This window comes from Ixodes scapularis, unplaced genomic scaffold (genome assembly GCF_016920785.2).
Source record: "Ixodes scapularis isolate PalLabHiFi unplaced genomic scaffold, ASM1692078v2 PGA_scaffold5__190_contigs__length_132052651, whole genome shotgun sequence".
NCBI lineage: Eukaryota > Metazoa > Arthropoda > Arachnida > Ixodida > Ixodidae > Ixodes > Ixodes scapularis.
In genome coordinates this window covers 15149296-15171696 of record NW_024609880.1, presented here as the reverse complement: position 1 = coordinate 15171696, position 22401 = coordinate 15149296, and the positions used below count along the sequence as shown (strand labels likewise).

Here is a 22401-nt window from a genome sequence, read left to right as displayed (position 1 = left end):
CTAATAGAACTCAGTCGGTAAAAATAAACACTTCTCGTTCTTACGAATGTTCAGTGTGGTCTGATGTACCGCAAGAGAGTGTTCTGGGGCCTCTTCTCTTTCTACTATATTTCAATAACCTACCTTCTTCATTACCTTCCATAGTCAGACTTTTGCTTATGACTGCGTCATATATAGAAAGATATCGAATACATCCGACCATTTAATATTGCAAGATGACCTTGATAGATTTCAAACTCGGTGAACTGGTTGGCTCATGAATATTAACATCTCAAAAATATAAACCCATGAACATTTCCACGTCACAAAGAAGATCGTCTGACCAGTATTACCTTTTTGTACGCAACATTGATAGGGTGCATTTCTGCAAGTACATAGACGTACATCCTTTAGAAACGTTCAACAGGTGTCATCAAATCGATAGCATTGTAGCGAGTGCTCATAACAGCATCGGCTTCTTGAAAATAAATGTACCTCCCGCACCTACGTTTTACTAAATTGCTTGCTAACAAAAAGGTAATACTACCAAAACTAGCATACGCAAGCACAGACACTCCACTAATCACCGGTCGTCATGTCAGTCTAAACTTAAAACAGAGGTTTGCAGGTGTGCTGCAAACCTTTCTTCTATATATAACCAAGAACTGAGCACTAACTCAAGACCCAGCCGCCCAAATTACGCACACTATTATTCTACTTATCACCGGCTATCATGTGTATTAGTGATTGCAACCCAATGCCATACGAAGCAGTATTTGAGACTAATCCAGCAGCATATAAAATAAAGTATGAAGATTACATTGGAAAACGCAACAGGTAAGCTGTCTCCAATTCAAAATTAATTTGTCTTCTACGTTGTTGAATATTTGTGCATTTTTGCCTCTTGCTGTCTTTGTTGTCTTTTATTTTTTGCTTACCCATTCAAATACTGTGAAACTCCTAATGTTCGCGAGCCCTTAATTTTCGTCAAATCCGCGAATTTAAAAATTCGCGGGATTTAAGGGCAAGTTACAAATATGATCCTTAAAAGTTTCAGTGAAAGTCTCTAAAATTCGCGAAATTTAGTGGCCGCCAATATGTCCCTTGTGACCGATTCGCGTAAAATAAGGCCGTGAAAAAGGGGTTTTACAGTACGTTATAATATAGGTACAATACTGCAATATTTTATCATGTAATCTGCTATTTTCATTATTAATTTCTGTGTACGCTTTCCTCAGTATTTTTGTATGATATAAATAATATATACGCAAATGTATTGTTTTAAAGTTTACCTATATGTATGTTATGAATTCCCCCCCCCCCCTTCACGTAACCTGCTCCCAAGTCGAGTACCTTTGAGGTAATAAATTTACATGCAATTCATTCACTCCGTTGTTTCAATTGTCCCACAGGGACCGTAGTTTCCATCGTATTGACAGGTTATACGCCCGCGGCTTCCTGGGGGACCCAGCATTTCTAGCTTCGGACACGATAGGCTGAGCGACGCCACCAAAGTAATAGCGTGAACGTTTGAACAATGCCGCCGCCACTTCCATGAATATCCAATGTTTCCTGCTTTAGACGCTAGATAGTGCCAAACCAAACACTACTGCAGGCTGCCTTATCCGACTTACACCGCGCCGACCCTAATTCGAGCCGCGATGCGGCTCGAACTTTATAAACTTCATATATGACCTTATCGTCGTTTAAACCGGGGCTAAACCCGACCTACCGTAAGATCCGTGATTCGAATGCCGCATGGCAACAAGTTCAAGGAGAAACTTAGCACGTGGCATTCGAACTACCGATATTGCAGTGACTCGTGGTAAAAAAAAAAAGCCAAAGCATAGCAAGGGCGCGTTTTCCTCGCTTCTACTGACGCACCAGCGGACACGATACCAAGGGAGGCACGATATGTTTGTCTCCTCCTCCAGGCAGATGGGAGGAAAATTCCTCCCTCCCGCCTCATGTTTCTTCAGTTTCGTTTTTCAGGCTCGTCGAACATGTTTTCTAATAAACGCCATTGAGCGGACTGAGCGTCAGCGGCTACGATGGCTGTGTGTATTTCAGTCTTCCGGTTCGAACATGCAGGACACCTCTGCATTGACACTTTTACCGCTAATTTGGTCAAAGGAGCAAACAAAGCCGGAAGAAACTGCGAAGATCCTGAGCACTGCCAGCAGTGCTACGTACATTGGGCTGAAATGGCCGTCTCCGCGAATTTGCCGGTTTTTTTGCCGGGTGCCTGAGTATGTTTTGGGGTCTGCTTCCTGTTAAAAGATGCCATCAAACGATAAAGGTAGTTTTATATTTCCGTGGGTGACCAACATAGCCATGGCAGTGTTGTGCAATGTGAACGAAGTCTGTAATTATTTTCGATGTCTCCACGTATTTCGTGTACCCGGGTTGTAACAGCGAGACGAGATTATATAAACGGTTCCAGGTTAGCGTCCTGTTTCACATTAAAGAGTTTAATAAAACCGCTTGAGCGATTATGCTGCAATCGATTGACCGGCGGATAGTCATGTTGAAAAAGTAGTCCAAAGTGTAGGTCCTATCGTGTATTTACCATGTAACCGTCGTCTGAAAAGCCCTGTTGTCCCCTTCCCGACAGCGAATGGGCTCTCAGAGAAGAGCTGAACACGCTTGAAAGATGGGAAAAAGGAATCACGCAAGAAATATTTACAGTTTGGATTAGCATTAAAGAAAATCAGACAGAACAACCGGAGTGCTGCTAGGTAAGTTGCTTTTCTGCTATAGCCGGATAGATTTTAGTTGGGAGTCTGCATGTAGCCGAGCCTACAAAACTTACCTGCCACCGTTCTAACTTTTCCTTTTAGATTTTCGTAATTACCCCTGTTACGTCTTGGCTGCCGTCCGCCGTTCGGCCCTGGCGAGACGCGATTATGACACGTTCCTTTGGTGGCCAGTACGGGAAAAACGCGCCTTTATTGCTTCCAACACAGATATATATATAGAACGCCACGACTTTTGACGTCAACAGAGAAATGCTATCGGCTTGATAACAGCGGATAGACAGGATGTTGTCACAGAATTCAATAACTAATTTTGTCCTTCAATGGTTATGGTGTTGTCCGTTCCCGTGTTCTTGAGTAGGGTGCGCGAGCGCCGAGGACAGGAGCGCGGGCTTAGGATTTTTTTTTTTTTTTTTTTTTTTGTGGGAGATTGAAGGAAGAGAAAAAAAAGACGGGATCCCGGGCGCGCGAGGGTGGGGGGACAAACCGCGGAGAAAGGTTACGACGGTGTGGATGGTCGGCGCTGAGCAGGTCCGTGGCGGTATGGTTGTTCGGCCACCGAGAAAGTATTCTACGGAGAGGGTTGTGAGTGCTTGTGAGTGAGTGCTGTGCATCACGACAACACCCAAGCCACCTCGACTTCTCGACCCCGACTGGCGGCGCTACGAACCGGACCCCCACCGGCATTTTGAAACCCTGACTCGGCTCTCCACTCCAAAACTGTATGACAACCTCGATGTGACTTTTGATATTTTTTTTTCTTTCCTTCTTTCGACTGTGTGCACGTCCTGTTCGCCTTTCCCTTACTTTTGAATTATTTTATATAAGATACTGTTCGTAACGCCGGCGTGCTTTGCTCTCAATTCCTCCCGCCTCTCGGGAAGTGTATCACCAAGGTGTGGTCCCAACACCTGGACAGCGGTCCAAGTCAAATTCCAAAATTTTTTTTAATGGGATTTTTAACATCCGTACCTGTGACAGATGTAAACAATGAAAATGCAACATTTCTTCTTTTAATATTGCATTCGATCGATCGGTTTCCGGGTCCGCGTTTAACTTTGGGGGTTCCAGGTTGCCCGATCACTGGCGGCTGGATGTTCCCCGAATCGACTTTAGGGACTTTCAATCGGACCTTGTCTGCAGCGGACCTGGTCCATATGTCGACGGACTGTTCCCTCCGGAGTCTCGATGACCAGTATCCTTTACTCGAGCCGGTTTTTAATGGTCCCCGGTGACCATCTTTCACCTTGACCGAAGTTGCGAACCCACACCGGTGCTCCGAGGTCCCAGGAGTCTTCTTGAACCTGCACAACGTCGGACAATAACGCCGGCCGGAATGGTACGCTCATGTCCAGGCGCGAACGAATGCGATACCCGAGTAGTATTTCCTCTGGGGACTTGCCACACGCTAAAGCTGTCCGACGATAATTGTTCAAAAGCTGCGCCAGCCTTTTTCCCAAATTTGTACCCGTTAACTTAGCGAGGCCGAACTCGATCGTCCTGACTGCACGTTCAGCCAGCCCGTTAGAATGAGGATGATAGGGCGCACAGCGGAGGTGACACATATAGTTCTTTTTTTTTTTTCACGAAGTCTTCAAAATGCTGATTAATAAACTGAGGTCCATTATCAAAAACGATTGTTCTGGGCAGGCCGAACCTGCTGAACAGTTCCTGAAGTTGATTCCCCGTCGCCTCTGCCGTCATTAATAGCATCAGACAAGCTTGAAACCATTTGGACTGGAAATCAACGACAATTAGCAAAATCCTTCTTCAAATCGTCCTGCATAATCGATTTCCACTCTCGACCATCTATCTTGTGTTTCTGGCCAATTCACCGGTGAGCACGCGGGCGGCATTGGGGCTGCTTGCACGCACTCGTTACAATTTCCGCTCAGTTATTCCACCTCCCGTCCAGTCCCGGCCACTAAAACAATGACCGCGCATTTCTCTTCATAGCTGATACCCCGTGGTGGGATTCGTGCAGCAGCTTCAGAATGTCCGGGCGGGCCCCTGTGGGAATCACGAGGCGCCGGCCCTAGTAAAGTAACCCACGGCACGTAGACAGCTCGAGCTTCCAGGAAAAATAAGGCTGTACCTCTGTCTGGTTCTTCAGAAGACTAGCAGGCCAGTAGTTCTGCACGTGCTTGATGACCTCCAACAACGTATCGCCTGTTTTCATCAAGTCTCCTAGCCGCTATACGGACATGAATGTTTCGTCCACGCGGTGTAACATCAGCACAAACTCCGGTAGGCCATCCTCCACTCGTGGTCCTTGCCGTGGAAGTGGCAATCGACTGAGCGCGTCAGCGTTTCCGTTTTGTTTTCCGGGTCGAAATTCTATTCCGTACCGAAAATCGCTGAGTATCAGAGCCCTCCTTTGAATGCGTCCAGACGCCAGTAGCGGGACAGGCCGCTCTTCTCGTGGCAGACCCACAAGTGGTTGATGGTCCGTGACTAATACGAAATGGCGTCCCAGTAAAAAATCACGGAACTTGATTACGCCGAAGATCAACGCAAGTGCCTTCTTTTCTAGTTGCGTATAATGTTTGTTTCGGCGAAGGTCAATGTTCTTGACCGAAAAGCAATCGGCGTATCGACGCCCCGGATCTTGTGCGAAAGGACGGCGCCCACTCCTGTTGGGGACGCGTCCCATTCCAGTCGCAGTGGCTTCTCAGGGTCAAAAAATATCAGGACCGGTGATGTCAGCAACGTGACCTTGGCCTGTTTAGCGGCCTTATCTTGCCTTGGTCCCCAATTCCGTCTTTTATCCCTGCCGAGCAGCTCGTGTAACGGTGCTAACAAGGTCGACATATTGGGCATGGATCGGTGATAATACGTGAGAAGCCCAAGGAAGGAGCAAAGTTCGCTTACATTTGACGGCGTCGGTGCATCTCGGCTGGCCTCCCAAGTTTTTCTCGATTGGATGTAGTCCTTCCTTGTCAATCTGGCGCACCAGGTAAGTAATGTCCGGCTTCCTGAAGTGACATTTTGATCGCCGAAGCTTGACACCCATGTCACGGAAGCGTTGCAGCACCCTCCTCAGGTTCTCGGTTTCCGGTTGTTCCGCCACAAAGACGTCGCCCAGGTACACTTGCACACCCTCCAGAACTGCGAGCATGCTCTCATCGCCGGCGCGGAAACAACTCCAAACGGAAGATGATTAAAGCTGTAAAGGCCACGATGGGTATTGATGACTGTTAATTCCTTCGACTCTTCGTCCAATGCCACCTGGCTGTAAGCATCCCTAAGGTCTACGGTGCTAGGTAAAGAGCCGCCCCGCAAAGACGCAAACATTTAAGCTATGTTAGGTAGCGGATACTGCTATGTGTTGCACGCCATGTTCGATGTCAGCTTAAAATCGCCGCACAGGCGTATCGAGCCATTCTTTTCTGCGCCTGTACAATAGGTGCTGCCCACTCAGACCGGTACAATCAGTGCTGCCCACTCAGAATGGCTTACAGGTGAGAGAACTCCGGTCTCTACCAACCGCTCCAGCTCTTCTGACACGTTTTCGCGAAGCTCGTTTGGAACAGGTCTTAACTTCATAAACTTCGGCACCGCTCCCTCCCTCAGATGAAAACGTACCGGTGGCCCCTTGATGGTCCCCAGTCCTGGCTCGAACAGGCCCTGAAACTGCAACAGCAGGTCTTCCACCTCTCTGGTTGAGCCTGCAAAAACACTTGACACCAGAGGGTCCAGTAAGTTCACTTTGGCGATTACGACCTCAACCCCACAGGCTTGGTCCGGGGCAGTTTACAACCACGAGGGAAGCCTGCACCGTGACGCCATGGACGGTCGCCCTCATGTGTAGCTCCCCGACGAAGGGCAGCTGTCCCAACTAGCATCGGAGACTCAGCTTGGTTGCCGACAGTGCCGGCCAATGGTCCTTGTGCTCATTGTACACTTCTCGGGAGATGACACAAACAGGAGAGCCCGTTTCGACTTCGATGGTCAGTCATACTATTCCCCAGCAGATCTGCCTTCGGACCGGAGGTTCAAAACTTGCCCATGTTCGAGGTTGAAGCATGTACACTGATGCCAAGTCCAGGTCCTCGCCCTGTGACGCCGTCGCTGCTGCAATCGTCAAGCTTGGTCGTCCTGCAGTTGCAACGTCCTGATGCGCTCATCATTTCTTCGCGAAATGGCCTTGTCTGCCGCATCAAAAACATCTGGCGAATCTATGCCGACACGCGTCCCGTGAATGTGAAATGTTTCCGCATCGTTCGCATTCTTCTTTTCTTGTATTGTACCTCCTTCCCAGGTCTGGCTGTTTTCGGGACTTCCCGGCTATGCTGTGTAGCTCCGCTTCATTTTTTACCTCCTGGCTTTTCATGATTTTTAACTCCTTTGTGGCTACCACAGCCACGATAGCCAAATCTTCTGCCTCTGCCAAAGTAAGGTCTTGCCATACCAGTAGCTGACGTTGGACTGTCTGGTTCCGCACTCCGCAAAGATTGCAGTCCTCAACATGCGGCCCAAACTTTCTCGAAAATCGCAATTTTCCGCGATTTTCCTCAGTTCTACAATAAAGCCTTGCACCGACTCGCCTTCCCGCTGTTGGCGATTGAAAAACTTATAGCTTTCAGCTATTTCTTTAGGCTTGGCGCGTAGTGTCGACCCAGGATGTCGACAACTTCCTTGTACGCAAGTTTGTTGACCCTTCGAGGAGCGCATATTCTTCACAGATTTCCACTGGACCTCGAGCCGAGCGCGGCTAGCTACCAGCCGTGCGCGCTTCCTCTTGCCTTCGGTAATAACGTTTCCTTCAAAATAGGCTTCAACTCGAACAACATAAGTTTCCCACATATCTTCTGCGTCGTGAAAGAAGGGAACTTGAAACGCCGTCGCCGCAGTTGCCATGCTTGGGGCTGTCCTTGCTTGTCGTGCCCGTTGCGTAGTTCAGATCGTCGCCACTGTCCCGTCTTTGCTGCCATCCGCCGTTCGGCCCAGGCGAGACGCGATTATGACACGCTCCTTTGATGGCCAGTACGAGAAAAACGCCCCTTCTTTGCTTCCAACACAGATATATATAGAACGCCACGACTTGTCACGTCAACAGGGAAACTGCTATCGGCATGATAGTACCGGGTAGACAGGGCGTAAACAATGACAGTGCAACAACCCAGTCCCGGATTAACATGTCACGGCTACACTCTCAACAAAAGGGTAGTCTTAGGGTACTACATTTGGGGTAGTCAGAAGCCGTCACAGCTATCGCTAACCCCCCCCCCCCCTTTTAGTAATACTAACGACCCCATGCGTAGTCACGCGGCATGAAATCAACAGGTAGTCACAGTGAGCACCCCCAAAAGCAACATGGCGGCTGGCAAGCGACAGTGGAGCAATACGAGTAAGGCCTAGCGAGCTGGACTGCTTTTTGCTAGAATACGATTCTCAAGTGCGCATGCCCGTTCGATGCCTTCCGTGCACACTAAAACACTCCAAAACGCTCCTCGAAGCACCAGCACCGCACCTATTACGAGTAGGGGCGGCGATGTGAGGTGGGGGCATTCGAGGGGGTTTGTCCGCGACTGCTTTCGCGCGGCCGGCTGCATTTACTTCGCGGCCAGAAAACATTCAAAGAAGGAATCGTATAGCGACAAATGAAATGATGTCTTTATTGAGCAGAGAATCTGCTAGCTGTGCTTGCCGCAAGTGATCCGGCGTTTTCGGTTGACAGCGGCGAGGCGAGGCATCACCGATTAAAGGGGCGTCGGTTTCGATCGTTCAACGCTCCTGCTCACCTGTTAGCATTCGTTATCCACTTTCAAGTCCCTGGTAATCCCCACCGCGTCTGTGCACGCACTATTCACCGCACGGAACACCCATTCAACTGGCTATGGGACTGATCCACTGATCCCACTGGGACGAGAGGCCGAGAACCGAACCCTTTGTGGCTGTCCTGCTCCGTGGAGCTATGGAGCGCCTTCCAGAGCCGTATATGTAGAGAGTTTGGCCATTCGTTGGGAAGTATAGGAGCCAAATGAGGAGGCGCCATTGGCCGAAAGCTGGCTGGGCGTGTTCCAGGGCGTCTTCAGAAATGCGAATGTGACCAACCAGAAGCCGGAAATATTACCCTGGCGGTGGTCGCGAGAAACAAACCTGATAACTGCATTGGAGTAACTCTTGATGGCTGAAAATATGGTACACGTGATGTTTCAATCACGCTCATCCGAAATGATGGTGGAAGAGTGCGACTAGCGGAACGATCGATATAATCTGTACGCCAAGCGCCGAAAGCCAGGAATCTGCCGTCCGAGCGGTCACACTCTGTCCGCGCAAAACAGAGTTGAGCGGCGCATTTGTTTCTTTCATCTTTCTGCATGATCATGATCAAAACAACACGTGCATTCTATTTTCAACCACAAACAGTTACTACACCTCACTCTTACGCGCTTATTAAAACCACATACCAACATAGACCTTTGATCAGAACTGTTTCTCGCTACCACCGCTAGGGGATTCTTTTCGGCTTCTGGTTGGTCAAGAGAGCATGCCAAGCCCTCTTTCCGAGTCTGCCGCACGCATGGCTCTGCCCGCACCCCCCATTGAGCAAACTCTCTACATATACGGCTCTGGCGCCTCCATGCTTTTCACTCAAATAAGTAGACACATAAACGCGCGACTCCTTCAATGGGGCAGCGACACGCGCCACCTAACGGACAGCGCTCAAACTAAGAAAAAAGAAACCAACAGTCTTTGCTCTGAGCGCTTTGCCTGACATGCACGTACTACATATTCCACACCACACACATACGCGACATGCAGACACCATACAATGTTATACATGAACGCAGTCACAAACAGAACAAGGTACAACATGAGATATTGACACTCTACATTCCTATATACACGAATAGTCGACACCACCAGCTTATATACTGCTGTATTTTCTGTGACCGATTAGGATGGTGACCACTGTCATATTTTGCATAAATACAAAAAGGCTGTGCAAGATTTATCCGTATATATTATTTTCCTCTACTGCCCTTTGGAAAGCGCTCGTATCCTTAATATAATCCATTTAAAAAGTGAACAGTAGCTTATAAATCAAATTGAATAGTCGCTACACGCCACGTTTTGATCAGTTTCGTTTTCTCGCTTGCCTACACTTCAAGTATACACAAGCTTGTTTAATTAATTGTACTAATTATCGAAACCAATTTCAGCTATCATAACTTTCTGAACACGGTGATGCAGTTTCTTTTTTCTTTTTACATATCCGAATGACTTCAGCGGCGGTTCACTAAATGTTGAGTACACTGAGCGCGCGCAGGTGATTCTAGCGAAGCCCGTCCGCCGATCCTCCCCGAAGCGTTGTTTCAGTTTTCTTCTTTTCGCTACAATTGTTTCTGCTCAAGCGCGTGTCTTTCAAGTATGCGTTCTATGCGCTCGCGCTCGCGCCAAGAGGACAGTGGAGAATTGCCGTTTTCGGGCCCGTGCCTTCACCTACAGCGAACGCGAAATACGTATGCTAAATTATCTGAAGCCTGGTTCAGACAGTGGCGTTTGACTGCGTTGAGGCAGCGAGAAACCAGGACATCCCTGCTGCTTATATCGCGTGCCAAGACGATTTCTTGAATTGGATTCCACGCTTCATACGAAGCCGGTGAGTCGCTTTCTGTTCTCGGCGCAACGCTGTTAAACGCATTCAAACTCAAGTGTCTGAACCGGCCTCAACCATCAAAGAGCGCCGAGAACATAGTTCTCTGTGCTGCGCCTGCTGGCTTCTCCAGCAGTACTTTTTCTAAAAAAAAAAATCTAAACCGAATAGCACGTGTATGTTTGCCAACGCCTTATTTTTGGAAATTTACTTGGAATTCTTTATATAGGTGAAAGTAACGCGTGCCGAAAGGCCTGAAATCCTAGTCCCCTTCAAAGTACTCCACCTTGGATGACAAACACTTGTTTGAAGCATTTTTTATCGAGTATGCTCGATGAAATGTGCCAAATGAGCCAGTGAAGGCGAATCATATATCCCAAGACAGAGAAATACTCAAATACACCGGCATGATCCCAGATATCTGTGTACGTTCGTCCTGTCCGGCCTCAGTCGTGGTGTTCAATGCTTAATACTTCGCTGCACTTGAAAGCTAAAAAATTTGGTGTGACAGGCGTGCAAGTTCGGCGGAACCGAGGAGGCCATTTGCAACTGATCTGCACGCAGAACTGACCGATCACACCTTTAATGAGATAACGCTCTTTACTGAACCGCACAATAAAAAATGACAAGAGTATCTCGTCCGGCGAACATTCAAGTCAACTCACGCCTGTGCGTAGCTTCCTGTGCTTTTCTAGAGATTTGGTTAAATTCCTCGAGCACGACGCCAGCTGCCAACTGTTTACTAGCAGTACATGGTAAAACCCGCTACGCAACCAAAACAGGCAACCGCGATACTTTTTATCGGCATCGGGTTTTAGTAGGTGCCTACCAAGGTTGCCTGTACTCTTTGGTATGTTTGTTTTCTGCCAGTTTAGGCGAACTGAGCCACACGCCTGTTTCGACCGGTTCAAATTTGAATAAATGGTAACCAACGCACAAAGAAAACAAGTTTCAAGTACTTTTTGAGATTTTTGAAGTGACTTTTCCTATTGAACGGCTGCATGTACTTGAATGTTCAATTCAAGAGTTTATAAGACGTGACTACCCCATGCTTGTCACTTGCCAACAGGGTGGTAACGCTCAATGGCTTGAGCCCAATGGGTAGTTAAGTAAGCCTGTGGGGTAGTTACAGCCGTCAAAACGCATAATTACTAGGTGGGGGGGGGTGCTCACTTTTTCTTAGAGTGTAAAGGACCGAAGTTTTGAACTATCTCAGGCTGTACAACCTATTTCTTGCAGCGAAACCTGGTTCGTGCTATTTGTTGCAATTAAACCGAACCCTAGACTCTTGAGTCGAGCTAAAAACGCGCTGCGATTTCGAATGTACTTTTTATAGTCCTCTCATTAATTGAAAATTAATGAGCTCTTAGCGTAAAAAGCTATCGGCAAAAACTGTGAGCATCGGTTAGAACGTGATGACATCGGACCACGGAGTGCTCCCCATCATCGATGACGCTCTCTGGACTTCGCCAGAGCCTCTCGGCAAAACAACCGCCCAATAAATTCACGCGATAGTGTTTAGGAGCTCGTGGCGCAGAAGATCCGGCGTGGGTAAGACAAAGAATCCCATAATGCAACGCGCGCACCCACGTGTGACGTCACGCGGGTGACGCCACACGCGATTCCGATGTCATGAACCTATCAACCCACTAAAAGTTGCAGACAACTTTTCTACTAAACTTAGCAAAAGCTTTTCTTACGAAATATTTCAAAAAATGTTCCCGCGAAATTTAGCGAAAATATTTTCCGCCAAACATAGCAGAACATTTCCCCACCAAATATAGCGAAACATATTCCACTATATTTAGCAGGTCGACTGGACCAGGACGTCAAAGCCACGTGTGACGTCACGCGTTACGTGCATGACGTTACACGTGACGTCATTTGACGTAACATGACACATGACGCTACCGACTGGACCAAGTACACAAGCTTGCACGGCTTGGGAACGAGTGCGGGTTCATATAAAAAGGCTTTGTGAATGGAGCCCGAAACGAAGGAAATCGGTGGCCGAGTGGGCTAACGTGTCGCCGCTCGGGGCGTGGAGCGGAAGCTTCCGCTGGGAACCTCCTGAGTTCGATCCCCACCGTCCCCGCCCGTTTCGATCTGGATGAGTTTCGTACCGGCACGCCTTCGTTTAAACGCTACTGCGTGATGCACGTTAAAAAAATCCAGGTTAGCGGCTGTATTATATCGGCTGAATTCCTCATTTACAGCTAAGCGACCTGTCACCCCTTGAGGCGTACCAACATTAAGGCTTCGTATAAACATACGAAGCAAGACAATTGTAGCCAGAAAAGGCTATCGCGTTCCACACTTAAAGGCGAATCTTAAGCATCCCCTAAGTTTTTTGTTTTTTTTTTTGTTTTTTTTTTGTTTTCTTCCGCCAACCATGCATAACAGGGCACGAGATAGTTACTCGATTGCTCACGTTATCCTCACCATTTGCTTGTTTTAGAACGCACCACCTAGTAGCTAACCTTACGCAACGCTTGCTGCAAGTCAGGGATTTGACCGCATTTTCGTCGGTAGAAAAACGATTTCCCTGCCCATGACACTTCTTTTTCGCCGCTGGGTAAGTTCCCCCCTTTACAGAGCTTGATCCACGACGACCACCGTCGTAACACACGAACAGAGGAAGAAAAAAACAACGAATACTACGCCGTATAAACTGGTGTCCCTCGCGTTAGTCTACGAGGAGCTTTGCGTGGAAGCGAACACATGGCTGCTTGTAAACGCTCACGCTCGAACTCTTTGCTCCCGCAAATAATTACAGCGCGAACGTTTACTTTTTATTAGGAGGTTCAACCCGTGTGCGTTGAAAATACCTTCAGATCACTGACATTAATAAGAAACAATCAACGTACTCGTAACAGTGCTTATTTTTTAAGATGATCGTCGAGAATCTCCTTACCTTTACAACGACGAGAATAAAAGGCGGGACCGCAGTGTATGGAGTCAGTAGGCGCTGTGCGCTCATATTTATGTTTGCATGTGGTGAGTATCAGTATATTATGAATGCATATGTACGTTTCTGTATCGTGCGTAGTGGCACACGAAGCATATGTGTGTGTGTAATAGAAACGTAACAATCGCAAACTTTTTTTTTGTGGCCGATGAGCTGACGATATTTAGCGCCACTTAGCCATATGTAATTACTCGCCCTGTGCCTGACATCTGGTGGCTAGCAATTTAACCTTCTTTCACGCTTCGCGATATCTTTTGGACCGAGCAATGAGCGATGCAGTCTGCTTTGGATTATCTCTTCCGGGAATGACTTTTGGTTTCGCGAATGGTTTCGGACTCCTCTCTGACGTGCGCTTCTCTCGGTGCTAACAAAGAAATAGCGCCGCGGGGAATTCAAACGGTAAGACATTGGCTGCAGTTACCAGCCAAACTTTGCGGGACGGCGGAGCGCTAGCCGAAATGACTCGCTTCTTCTTCTGACGGCGTGCGGCCGCTCTCAAGACTCACGGTGCGACTCATGCCCCTTTCACTGGCTTCAGCCCGACGTGCGCGACATAACCGGCACCGGTGCAGGGTGTCGCTTTGTTAGGGCTCATACAGCGCGTCTGCCTCAGACATTGTGATGTGTGACGGTGCTCGGATGCTCCAGATAACATTTCGCGGCACCTTGAGCTAGTCCCTGTTATCTCGTGCGCGTAGGACGGAGGCAAAGGAAGCGAGCGAAAACGAACATATCCGCGAACACGATAGGAAGTGCATGAGCAAAACGTGAGTCTTCAGAGCGGCAACACGCCATCAGCAGGCTCATACAGTCACTTCCGCTTAGGCTTTCGTGCCCCGCAAGAGTTTGCTGCCGATTGTACGCACAGTGGTCTGGCTTAAATCAAATATTTGGGGGTTGACGTGCCTAAGCAACGACCGGCATTTGTCATGCCCCAGCTGAGGACCAAGGATTCATTTCGACCGCCTGGGGATCTCTTGGCGTGCAACCGAAAGCTCGGCTACACGGCGCCTTCATCGCAATAAGCCTCCGTAAGATTGCAGGCACCTCGGTCGAGATTCGAACCAGTCACCTGGGTATCTGTAGCCCGGCGTTTTGCCTCGGAGCCACATAGGCATTTGTTTTATACAGCATTTCTAAAGTTAAAATCTTACGCGCAAAAAACTATGAGCACATTAAATTTAAAAATGTTCAGGTACTCCAGGATATTTAGTATGGACACCCACTCACTCGGTTATACCAATGTGGCCTAGACAGCTTTTACACGGCGTACAGTTTCTATAAAATACATTTTTACATAGCGCGCATGCACTTCAGCATTGCCCACAGCCACTCTGCAACGTCATAGTGCGTTCAGGCTCAGGATCAAGACAAAATCAACAGGAAGTTCAACTGTTTTTCTAGAGAAAGAAACCGAAATCATTGAGATCGTAAAGGTATTTTTTATTAGTTCGTTTGACGTCATCCCAAAACAGGAACGCGTCTCAGCAATCTAAAATTACACGCTTCATTGTCTCCGGTGCTTTGCATAGAGAACAGTTAATATCCCAGGAAACGAATTTATTTTTCTCATGCAGCCAAATTTTCACGCGAAGTGTACCTATGTGTAAATCAAAGGAAAAAGTATCTAAAGAAGCTGGAATTGCTATTTTTTTAAACATGTGAGAAGACATTACGTCCTTGGCCGCAAGAAACACTGACCGGTAAAAGGGAACAGGAAAAACGGTTTTAATAATGTATCTCGTCAAACGCTTTCGTTTGACACTTGGCAGATAATGAAGAGAAAAACGCACACAGGAAATGAAACGCGTCAATCACATCATGAAGATAGGTACCAATCTTGACTTGCCTACGACAGCCTGAAGAAACAACAACCGAAGTGATCTCTTTGGATAACCTGGTCTGGATTATGGCACGAAGAAAAGGCGCGGTTTGATCTCGAAGGAGCATGAAACATGCAAAACTTATTTGACAGGGACATGTGATAATGTCGGCCCGCCTTTGCTGACCCGGTGAAACAGATTGTCGAGGCGAACTCTTTCCCATCCCGAATTCCAGACAAAAACGGCAAAGACACAATGCAGCTTCTGCACATTGACTCTGACACACGCCAAAACGTGAAGCACATACCAAAATTTAGCAATCAAAAACACATTACAAACAGTAGCTCGTGAAAATATAGACAGTTACCAGCCGCCCCACTTACGAGTCTTTTTGCGCGTATTCTAAACAGCCCAGTACTCATTTTATTTCTTATAGAGCTGCAGCAAAACTCCTAAGTACTTAGATAAACTTGACATAAAAGGAATACTTTCAAAAATATCAGGTTTCATGGCCCAAAGTGTCAAGCCAAAGACCACAACACTTATCCCAGATAACCGCAGCACCTACTCGTTCACGAAATGTTTTAGCCTCACTCACGGCTTTTACTATACTTTTCTTGTCGTTGCAAAATAAAGCAATATAGTCTGCAGACGACGGCAGCTTGAACTCTGTAGGCTGCAGCGTAAAACCTCTAATAAGGCTATTTTTAAATACATTTCGACAGAAGGCCTCTACATAAATGCTAAACAGTAAGGGCGATAATGGACTATATTGTTTCACAGAAGATATTGCATTAATGTACGTAGTCGGCTTTCCGTTAACTATGAGCTGAGTAGTACAACCGAAATAGACCAGTTTAACGAAACTTTGAATCAATTCTTTTAAAATTTACATGTTCCAATATTTCATACAAAGCATAGTGTTGCAAACGATCGAACGCTTTATGAAGGTCGGTCTGGAGCATAGACACTTGATGCTGATCCTGATCACACGATTCTAATTCATTTATTCCTTCATTTATTTAACTTTAAATGCTCAGTTAGGGTATTACTTAAGGGGGGGGGGGTGCAGTTTAATACCACAAGACAACAGAAGAACGCACTAATGGAGAATAATACAAAGAAAGAAAGAAGAAGTGTAGTAAAAGCTACACAAACTATAAAAGAGCAAAATAGCACTCACCTAAGATGGGTTTAAAATGCACTAAGTAACGCAGTAGAGTAGGTAATGATAACTATAGATGATGGCAACTGGTTCCATTCGGAAACGTCTTACGATGTGAATGTTGGTTAGAATGGATCTGCCTCTAATTCCATAGGTTGGGTAACCTCCGACTATTTTACATATAACATTTTGTAATCTCCGTGCTAAGATTTTCATTAGTGCTTTGTAATCCACGTCGTTGAGCGCTATTGGCCTATACATTTTTAACGTTTCTAAGCTGTCGGTCACTATCAATTTTTGGGACTAGGACAGTATGTGCGTTCAAAAATGAGTGCGGCAACACGTTCTTGTCACGTCCTCTAAGTACAACTGCGTGAACTAACCCAGCGAAGGCGTTTTTATATCTCTTATATATTGCCACAGACAAACCATTAAGTCCAGGAGACTTTTTCATCGGCAGATTATCGATGGCACTCTCAATTTCTTTCACGCTTATCGACTCTTCTAGTTTCTTTGTTTTTTTTTATCTCGTCACTTGGACGAGGTAAAACCGCCAGATTATCTTGAAGCTGTGTATGACTCCCATATTCCTTCCTCTGGAGCAGATTGTTGTAACATATTACACGAATGTTTTCTGAATAACGTCTGGACAACTGTTCTTATAGCCACCGTATTCCATTGAAACTATTTTTTTCCCGTGTCTTGACATAGAACATAAAGACATTTTCGTTGGCCGCTCCCCCAGTATGCCTTTCTCGTCCCGAGCGCGGACAAGAGCTACTCAGAGTGTTTTCAGATAAGATCGACCAAAGAATGGCTGGTCGACATTTTTAAATCAACTGATGTTTTTATATGCCAATGTCTAGTGTCTGGTATAAACGAACCCACACTTAGTTTAGACCAGAAAAAAATATTTGGGGACAAGAAACATTGTAAAGCATGAACAAGTGGACAGTTGCATTAACGTGCACTGATGGAGGGGGCAGGTGTGAGGGTGAATAACTAAACCGATAGCATTAACAAAATTTCAATACTTTTTAGACGCAAATAATGGGTACAGCTTGTTTGTAATAAAAAGTAATGATGTTTATTTAAAATATGTTTATGTTTCAAAAAATTGCCAAGCTTCTCTGCTCGAACGACAAATGGCAAAATTTGGAGGCCTGTATCTCATGAAATAATTTAATCATTATTATATAATTCGGAGATATAGTATTCTACTTATATATGACTATTATTTAAAAAAAAAATAATGTATTTGAGTGATACCATAGACGGGATATCTTTAGGCGAACATAAGAAAAAATCAAACAACAAAAATTTCGATGCGAATTATAAAAAAAAAAAAAAAGAAAACTCCTTCGATTTTTTTTTGGTAAATTGTTATACTCTATTTCGGCATTCTTTTCTATTAAAACATGTTGCATTATTTTGTTGCGAAAGAAGAACAGCACCCTAAAGTAGAGTCCTTTTTCAAAGCCTACACTTAGTACCCTATACGATAAGTGACTGTGAGTTAGTTTCATAAAACTAACACATATCTTTTATATATTTTTATCTAGATGAGGCCATTGATAACTACAGAATCATCGTTCACACACTAAAATCGAGGAGAAGCGACTGTGTACAGAGAGCTATCACATTACGAACCAGTGATCCGAGAAAAGATCCTGCAGCCATCGGCCCCTGGGAACTTTGTTCACTTCATTTTCCTACGGCACTATAGGCTCCTCTCTCCTACCCTCTATTTCCGTCCCTCTCTCTTATATATATCTCTGATGTATATCTAGAATAAAAACATATTCCAGCATTCCCTTTCTGCGTGATTAGTGTTCTATGTCTTGCAACAATCATTTCCTTGCGAAGATCAGGACTATGGTGCAATAGTTGACGGAAGTAGCAGGCGACACTCGTCGCTAGTTCTGGCAAAACGGCCGGTACAACCTTTTTTCGCATTTCCCCGCTCGCTCTCAAAAATGAGGGGGTTCGCTTCAACCAGCAAAATATGACCGCCGATGCCTGTTTACTGAGCAGTCGTGCCTGTCGCCATCCCATTCGCTGGCTTTGCGGGCGATAATATCAGGCTCAAACAGGCTCACCGACATAGAGTAGAGCCCCTATATACTCGAGCCCCGTCTAAATACAATAAAGCGTAAACACTGTCGCAGTGTTAACCTAGTAAATGTTAACATGGCGACAATGTTTACGTTTTAGGTAACGAAAAGCATGGCGTGCGGTATGAGCCGAATCCTTACACGAGGTGCAAGGTGAGCCTGAGAACCTGTCTGCTGCCCTAGACTGCTTCACGAAAGACGAGCTACAATGTTCGCGTTAAGGTCCCAACCAGAAGGACGTGATCTCTGTCATGCTCGAAGGGGAAAAAACGTTCGTGCCAATGCTCTTCCTGACACGCTAAATCCGAGAGGCCCTTCGTGTAAACAAAGACAAGCTTCCTGATTCCGGCGTTGGGCTAACGAAACTTTATTTCTTGCGCCCTACATGGGTCAACATTATTCCACATTAGGAAGTGCGCGTTTGTGTGCGCTGCGCCAATCATTACCTTTGTATTGCCGCTGTAGAGAACGTTACAGGCTCAACATTCAACACTGGTGAAATGAGCTCAGCATTTCTGTGCAACCCACTAAAAGTCTGTGTCTTTAAGGAGACTGCGATCACTGCCCAAAAAGCCAGTCTTTTACACTCGAGGAACTTCATATCCCAGAGGATGAAGAGATTGTGCTTACAACATAAGAATCCGGCGACCATGTGAAAACAAAAAACAAAAAAAACATTGGGTTTTGAGACCTTCTTCAAAGTCGTTCAAGTAACGGTTAAAAGTTTGATATTGTCACGAAGGACAAGTGATGAGGCGGCAAATAACTGAAGAAACAAAATGTTTGATGGGGCGAGCATCTGCCCAAAATAAAAGGAAACAGAAGATAACAGAAGAGCGTCGCCGGCGTCGAAGTCGGCGTAACAGCAGAGTCGAACGTTGGGGCGAGACTGACTTTGGCTCGCCTCGCGAAGCCCCTTATGTACACGCGTGGGTTTCTGGAATGATCAGCGTAGAAGGTTCGACGCGTAGAACATTCTAACCTCGAATTAGCCCCAACACGGTTCTCGAATTTACCAGAACATCACATAAGATACAACAAAAATCTGTACCCGCGGCCAGGAATCGAACCCTGGCTTTCTGCGTGGAGGAGAGCGCGATAACCGTTAGGCCACGAGCGGGCTGCCTGCTTGGTCAGCTGCGCTCGCGGCAATATTTCACAACCATATGCGACAAATGCAAGATAAAACGATGTATTATGAAAAGCAGCTGCATGCAACGTAGGAGCATTGTCTTTTATTTTGAATTTGCTCAAAAGTGAACCATCGTGTTTCCCTGACAAAGTTAAAGCATACCACTAAAGAAAAAAAGTTACGATATTTACATGTGTGGTGACGACAAGAAAATCTACAAACAGCGTTGCCACAACCTGTGTGACGAAGTCGCTCTCACGTGCTTGGCTGTAGAAAAAGTAAAATAGTGGCTTGAAGACAACGTTGCGGTATACTCGCACGTGACGTACGTAAGTGATGGGGCTGTCAGTCATTTGGGAATCGCTACCAGCTTCACCAGTTTGGGAAAATGCATGCGACGGAGTTGGCGGACTCGTGAAGCACCAGGCCACGCTGCACAACCTGAGAGAACGTTCAATAAACGCAATTCCGACGGCCAGGACAATGGTGAGTATTCTATTTAAGAAAATAGGTACATCTTGCGTATTTGCCGAATATGTGCTTGTTCGGTATCGTCAACAAAAAAAAAAAAAAGAAGAGTGGCTGACGGTGCGCACCTTTCCTGGCATGAAGTCCTGGTACACGTGGCGGCAGTGCCAATCATCCACAGGAGGAACCTTTGACATATATGTAGCACGGACAGTCGGATCTGGTTAGAAGAAACTTATTAAATGGGTACGTTGAGGATAGCTTCGAATTACACTCGAAACTGTGTAACCATGGAATTGGTCAAAACTAGCGATTACTAGGGAGCTGGAGGATCACCGTTTCTATAACTCCTTGAGTGCGGGCCGGGGCACTTGGGAGAATTGTAGACAATAAAAAGATGTGAAGTGCTGATTTCAGGCTTGTGTCCTTTTGAAATGCCTGGCCAGATCTGGAATTTCCTTACCTAGCCAGATCTGGGATTTCCATACCTAGCCAGGGGTACCAGGCTATATCTGGCATTATAAGGCAATATCTGCCAGATATATCATATCAGGTTATATGTGGGTAATTTTTTATATGGCCATAACTGAAATCTTCAGATATTAATTTTTCGTAAGGGAGTAATACAGAATCTTTGAAGCCTAGTAAGCATGCCTTCTAGATTTTAGCGGTATTGTGGGTATGTTATACCAACTGTATTTATAAAGAGCCGATAATTTTCATGACCTCCGCCTGAAGTTTTATTTCCTTGTTTTTGATCGTGTCTTTAATGGAATAGATACTGAACCGAAGTTTGGATTTCGCAAAATACGTCCCCAGGACTGTTGAACGCACGCTACAAACTCCAAAACATCACTCATACATCGATATCTCAAATGAATGGCCGTACCTTCGGAAAAGAAGGGCGCGATCAAGCCAGGGCTGTGACGTCATTGTTCTCGTGGAACATTTGAGAATGACGGGAAGCGGCCTCGCTTCTCTTCTCCTCGCATCGGTTCGCCAGCTCGAAGGGACGTAGCAAGGAGGAGAAAGAATAAGAATCGTGACATGACTTCTCTCGCCGGCCTCGTCGGTCGCGTTGAATCGCGTACTCCCTTTAGAAAAATACGGCAATCCATTCGAGATGTCGCTGTATGAGTGATGTTTTTGGGCCTTTCAGCGTCCCGCCTATTCGTTCAGCCTTGTTTTGTGAGCTCGAAATTTCGGTTCAGTATTCCTTTATGACAAATATATTATTTTATGACTGTTAGAGAGCTGAGCGGCCAGCGGTAATAAAGAGAGTTATGTGCACATAAAAACTCAAAAAAAGATTTCGTTTTGGCAGGGTTGCCTGAGTGGGACTTGCGCGACATTTTCGTAGAAAAAAATATTCGCCTGTATTTTTTTCACAAGGTTTCTCACTACAACCAAACTACTTTGCCAAGTGCTGCTTTCAGAGCCATCTTACATATTATCACGCACTAATTATCAGCTGAAATTTAAAATTCCCCATTATATATTTGCTTTGAATGCCTCATTCTAACCCCAAACATCCCTTGAGTGAAATCGCCTAGCCGCATTCAGAGTTACAATAACCAACACCGCTGGCTTTAGAGTTGCAATTTCTATTTTTTTAAATGATTTTTCGTACTAATCTTGTATGTTTTGCATTTTGATATTTTTAACACTTTCGTGTTCATGTTACAGTTCCCACTCCTTTCTGTGAAGCCATCGGGCCTGAGAGAGAAATCAATAAATGAAATTCAGCTGCGCAGAACTGCCACAGCGTCATTATCTTGATCGTCACAATATCAATTTTTTTCTAGAAACTATTTTTGCACCAACGCATGACTCTGTCGTCATGCCGCTGTGGTGGCGCTGCAGTCGACGCAGTCCACGCGCAAACGTTCATGCAAATCGCGCAAGCGCAGCGTTCGCACTTGGCTTGAGCAAACACAGTCTTGTTTGGAAACTTCATGTTGGTTTACACTTTTGCTTTACATCTGTTACGCCTGATTTTAGTCGAACTTCAAGCTTTAGTCCTGCCTTGCCAAACACCTTTCTTTTTTTTTCGAAATGACAAAAAAAAAAAGAAACTAGAGAGCTACCTTTGTATCGGTGTGTATACCACTAACCTGCCAAAAATACGAGACAGGTTGGACACGGCTTGAATTGCATATTTATCTCGCCAGACTCAGCAATCCACTGTCCCGGCCTGTGAGGCAAGCGAAGGGAGAGTGCCAGGAGTGGTCCTGGCAACGTCTTCCTTTTCAACTGGATGTGCACTGCCTAGTCCTGTTATGTAATGTTAAGACATGCTCCCGAACCATATCGGCCCCGAAATAAAATTACAGGAGTTGCTTACAGAACATGTTATAAGCACAGTCAAAATCCCAGTCAGCTGTTTTTCCACT

General features: G+C 45.9%; 1 protein-coding gene across 1 annotated transcript in view; it reads left to right on the top strand.

Annotated features, from left to right (window-relative positions):
- Nucleotides 1-788: 788 nt before the first annotated feature.
- Nucleotides 789-22401, top strand: part of LOC120840169 — a 78110-nt gene continuing 56497 nt past the window's right edge. The window contains exon 1 of the mRNA XM_042294158.1: nt 789-816. Within this exon, the coding sequence (XP_042150092.1) occupies nt 789-816 (28 nt within the window). The remainder of the gene's footprint in view (nt 817-22401) is intronic.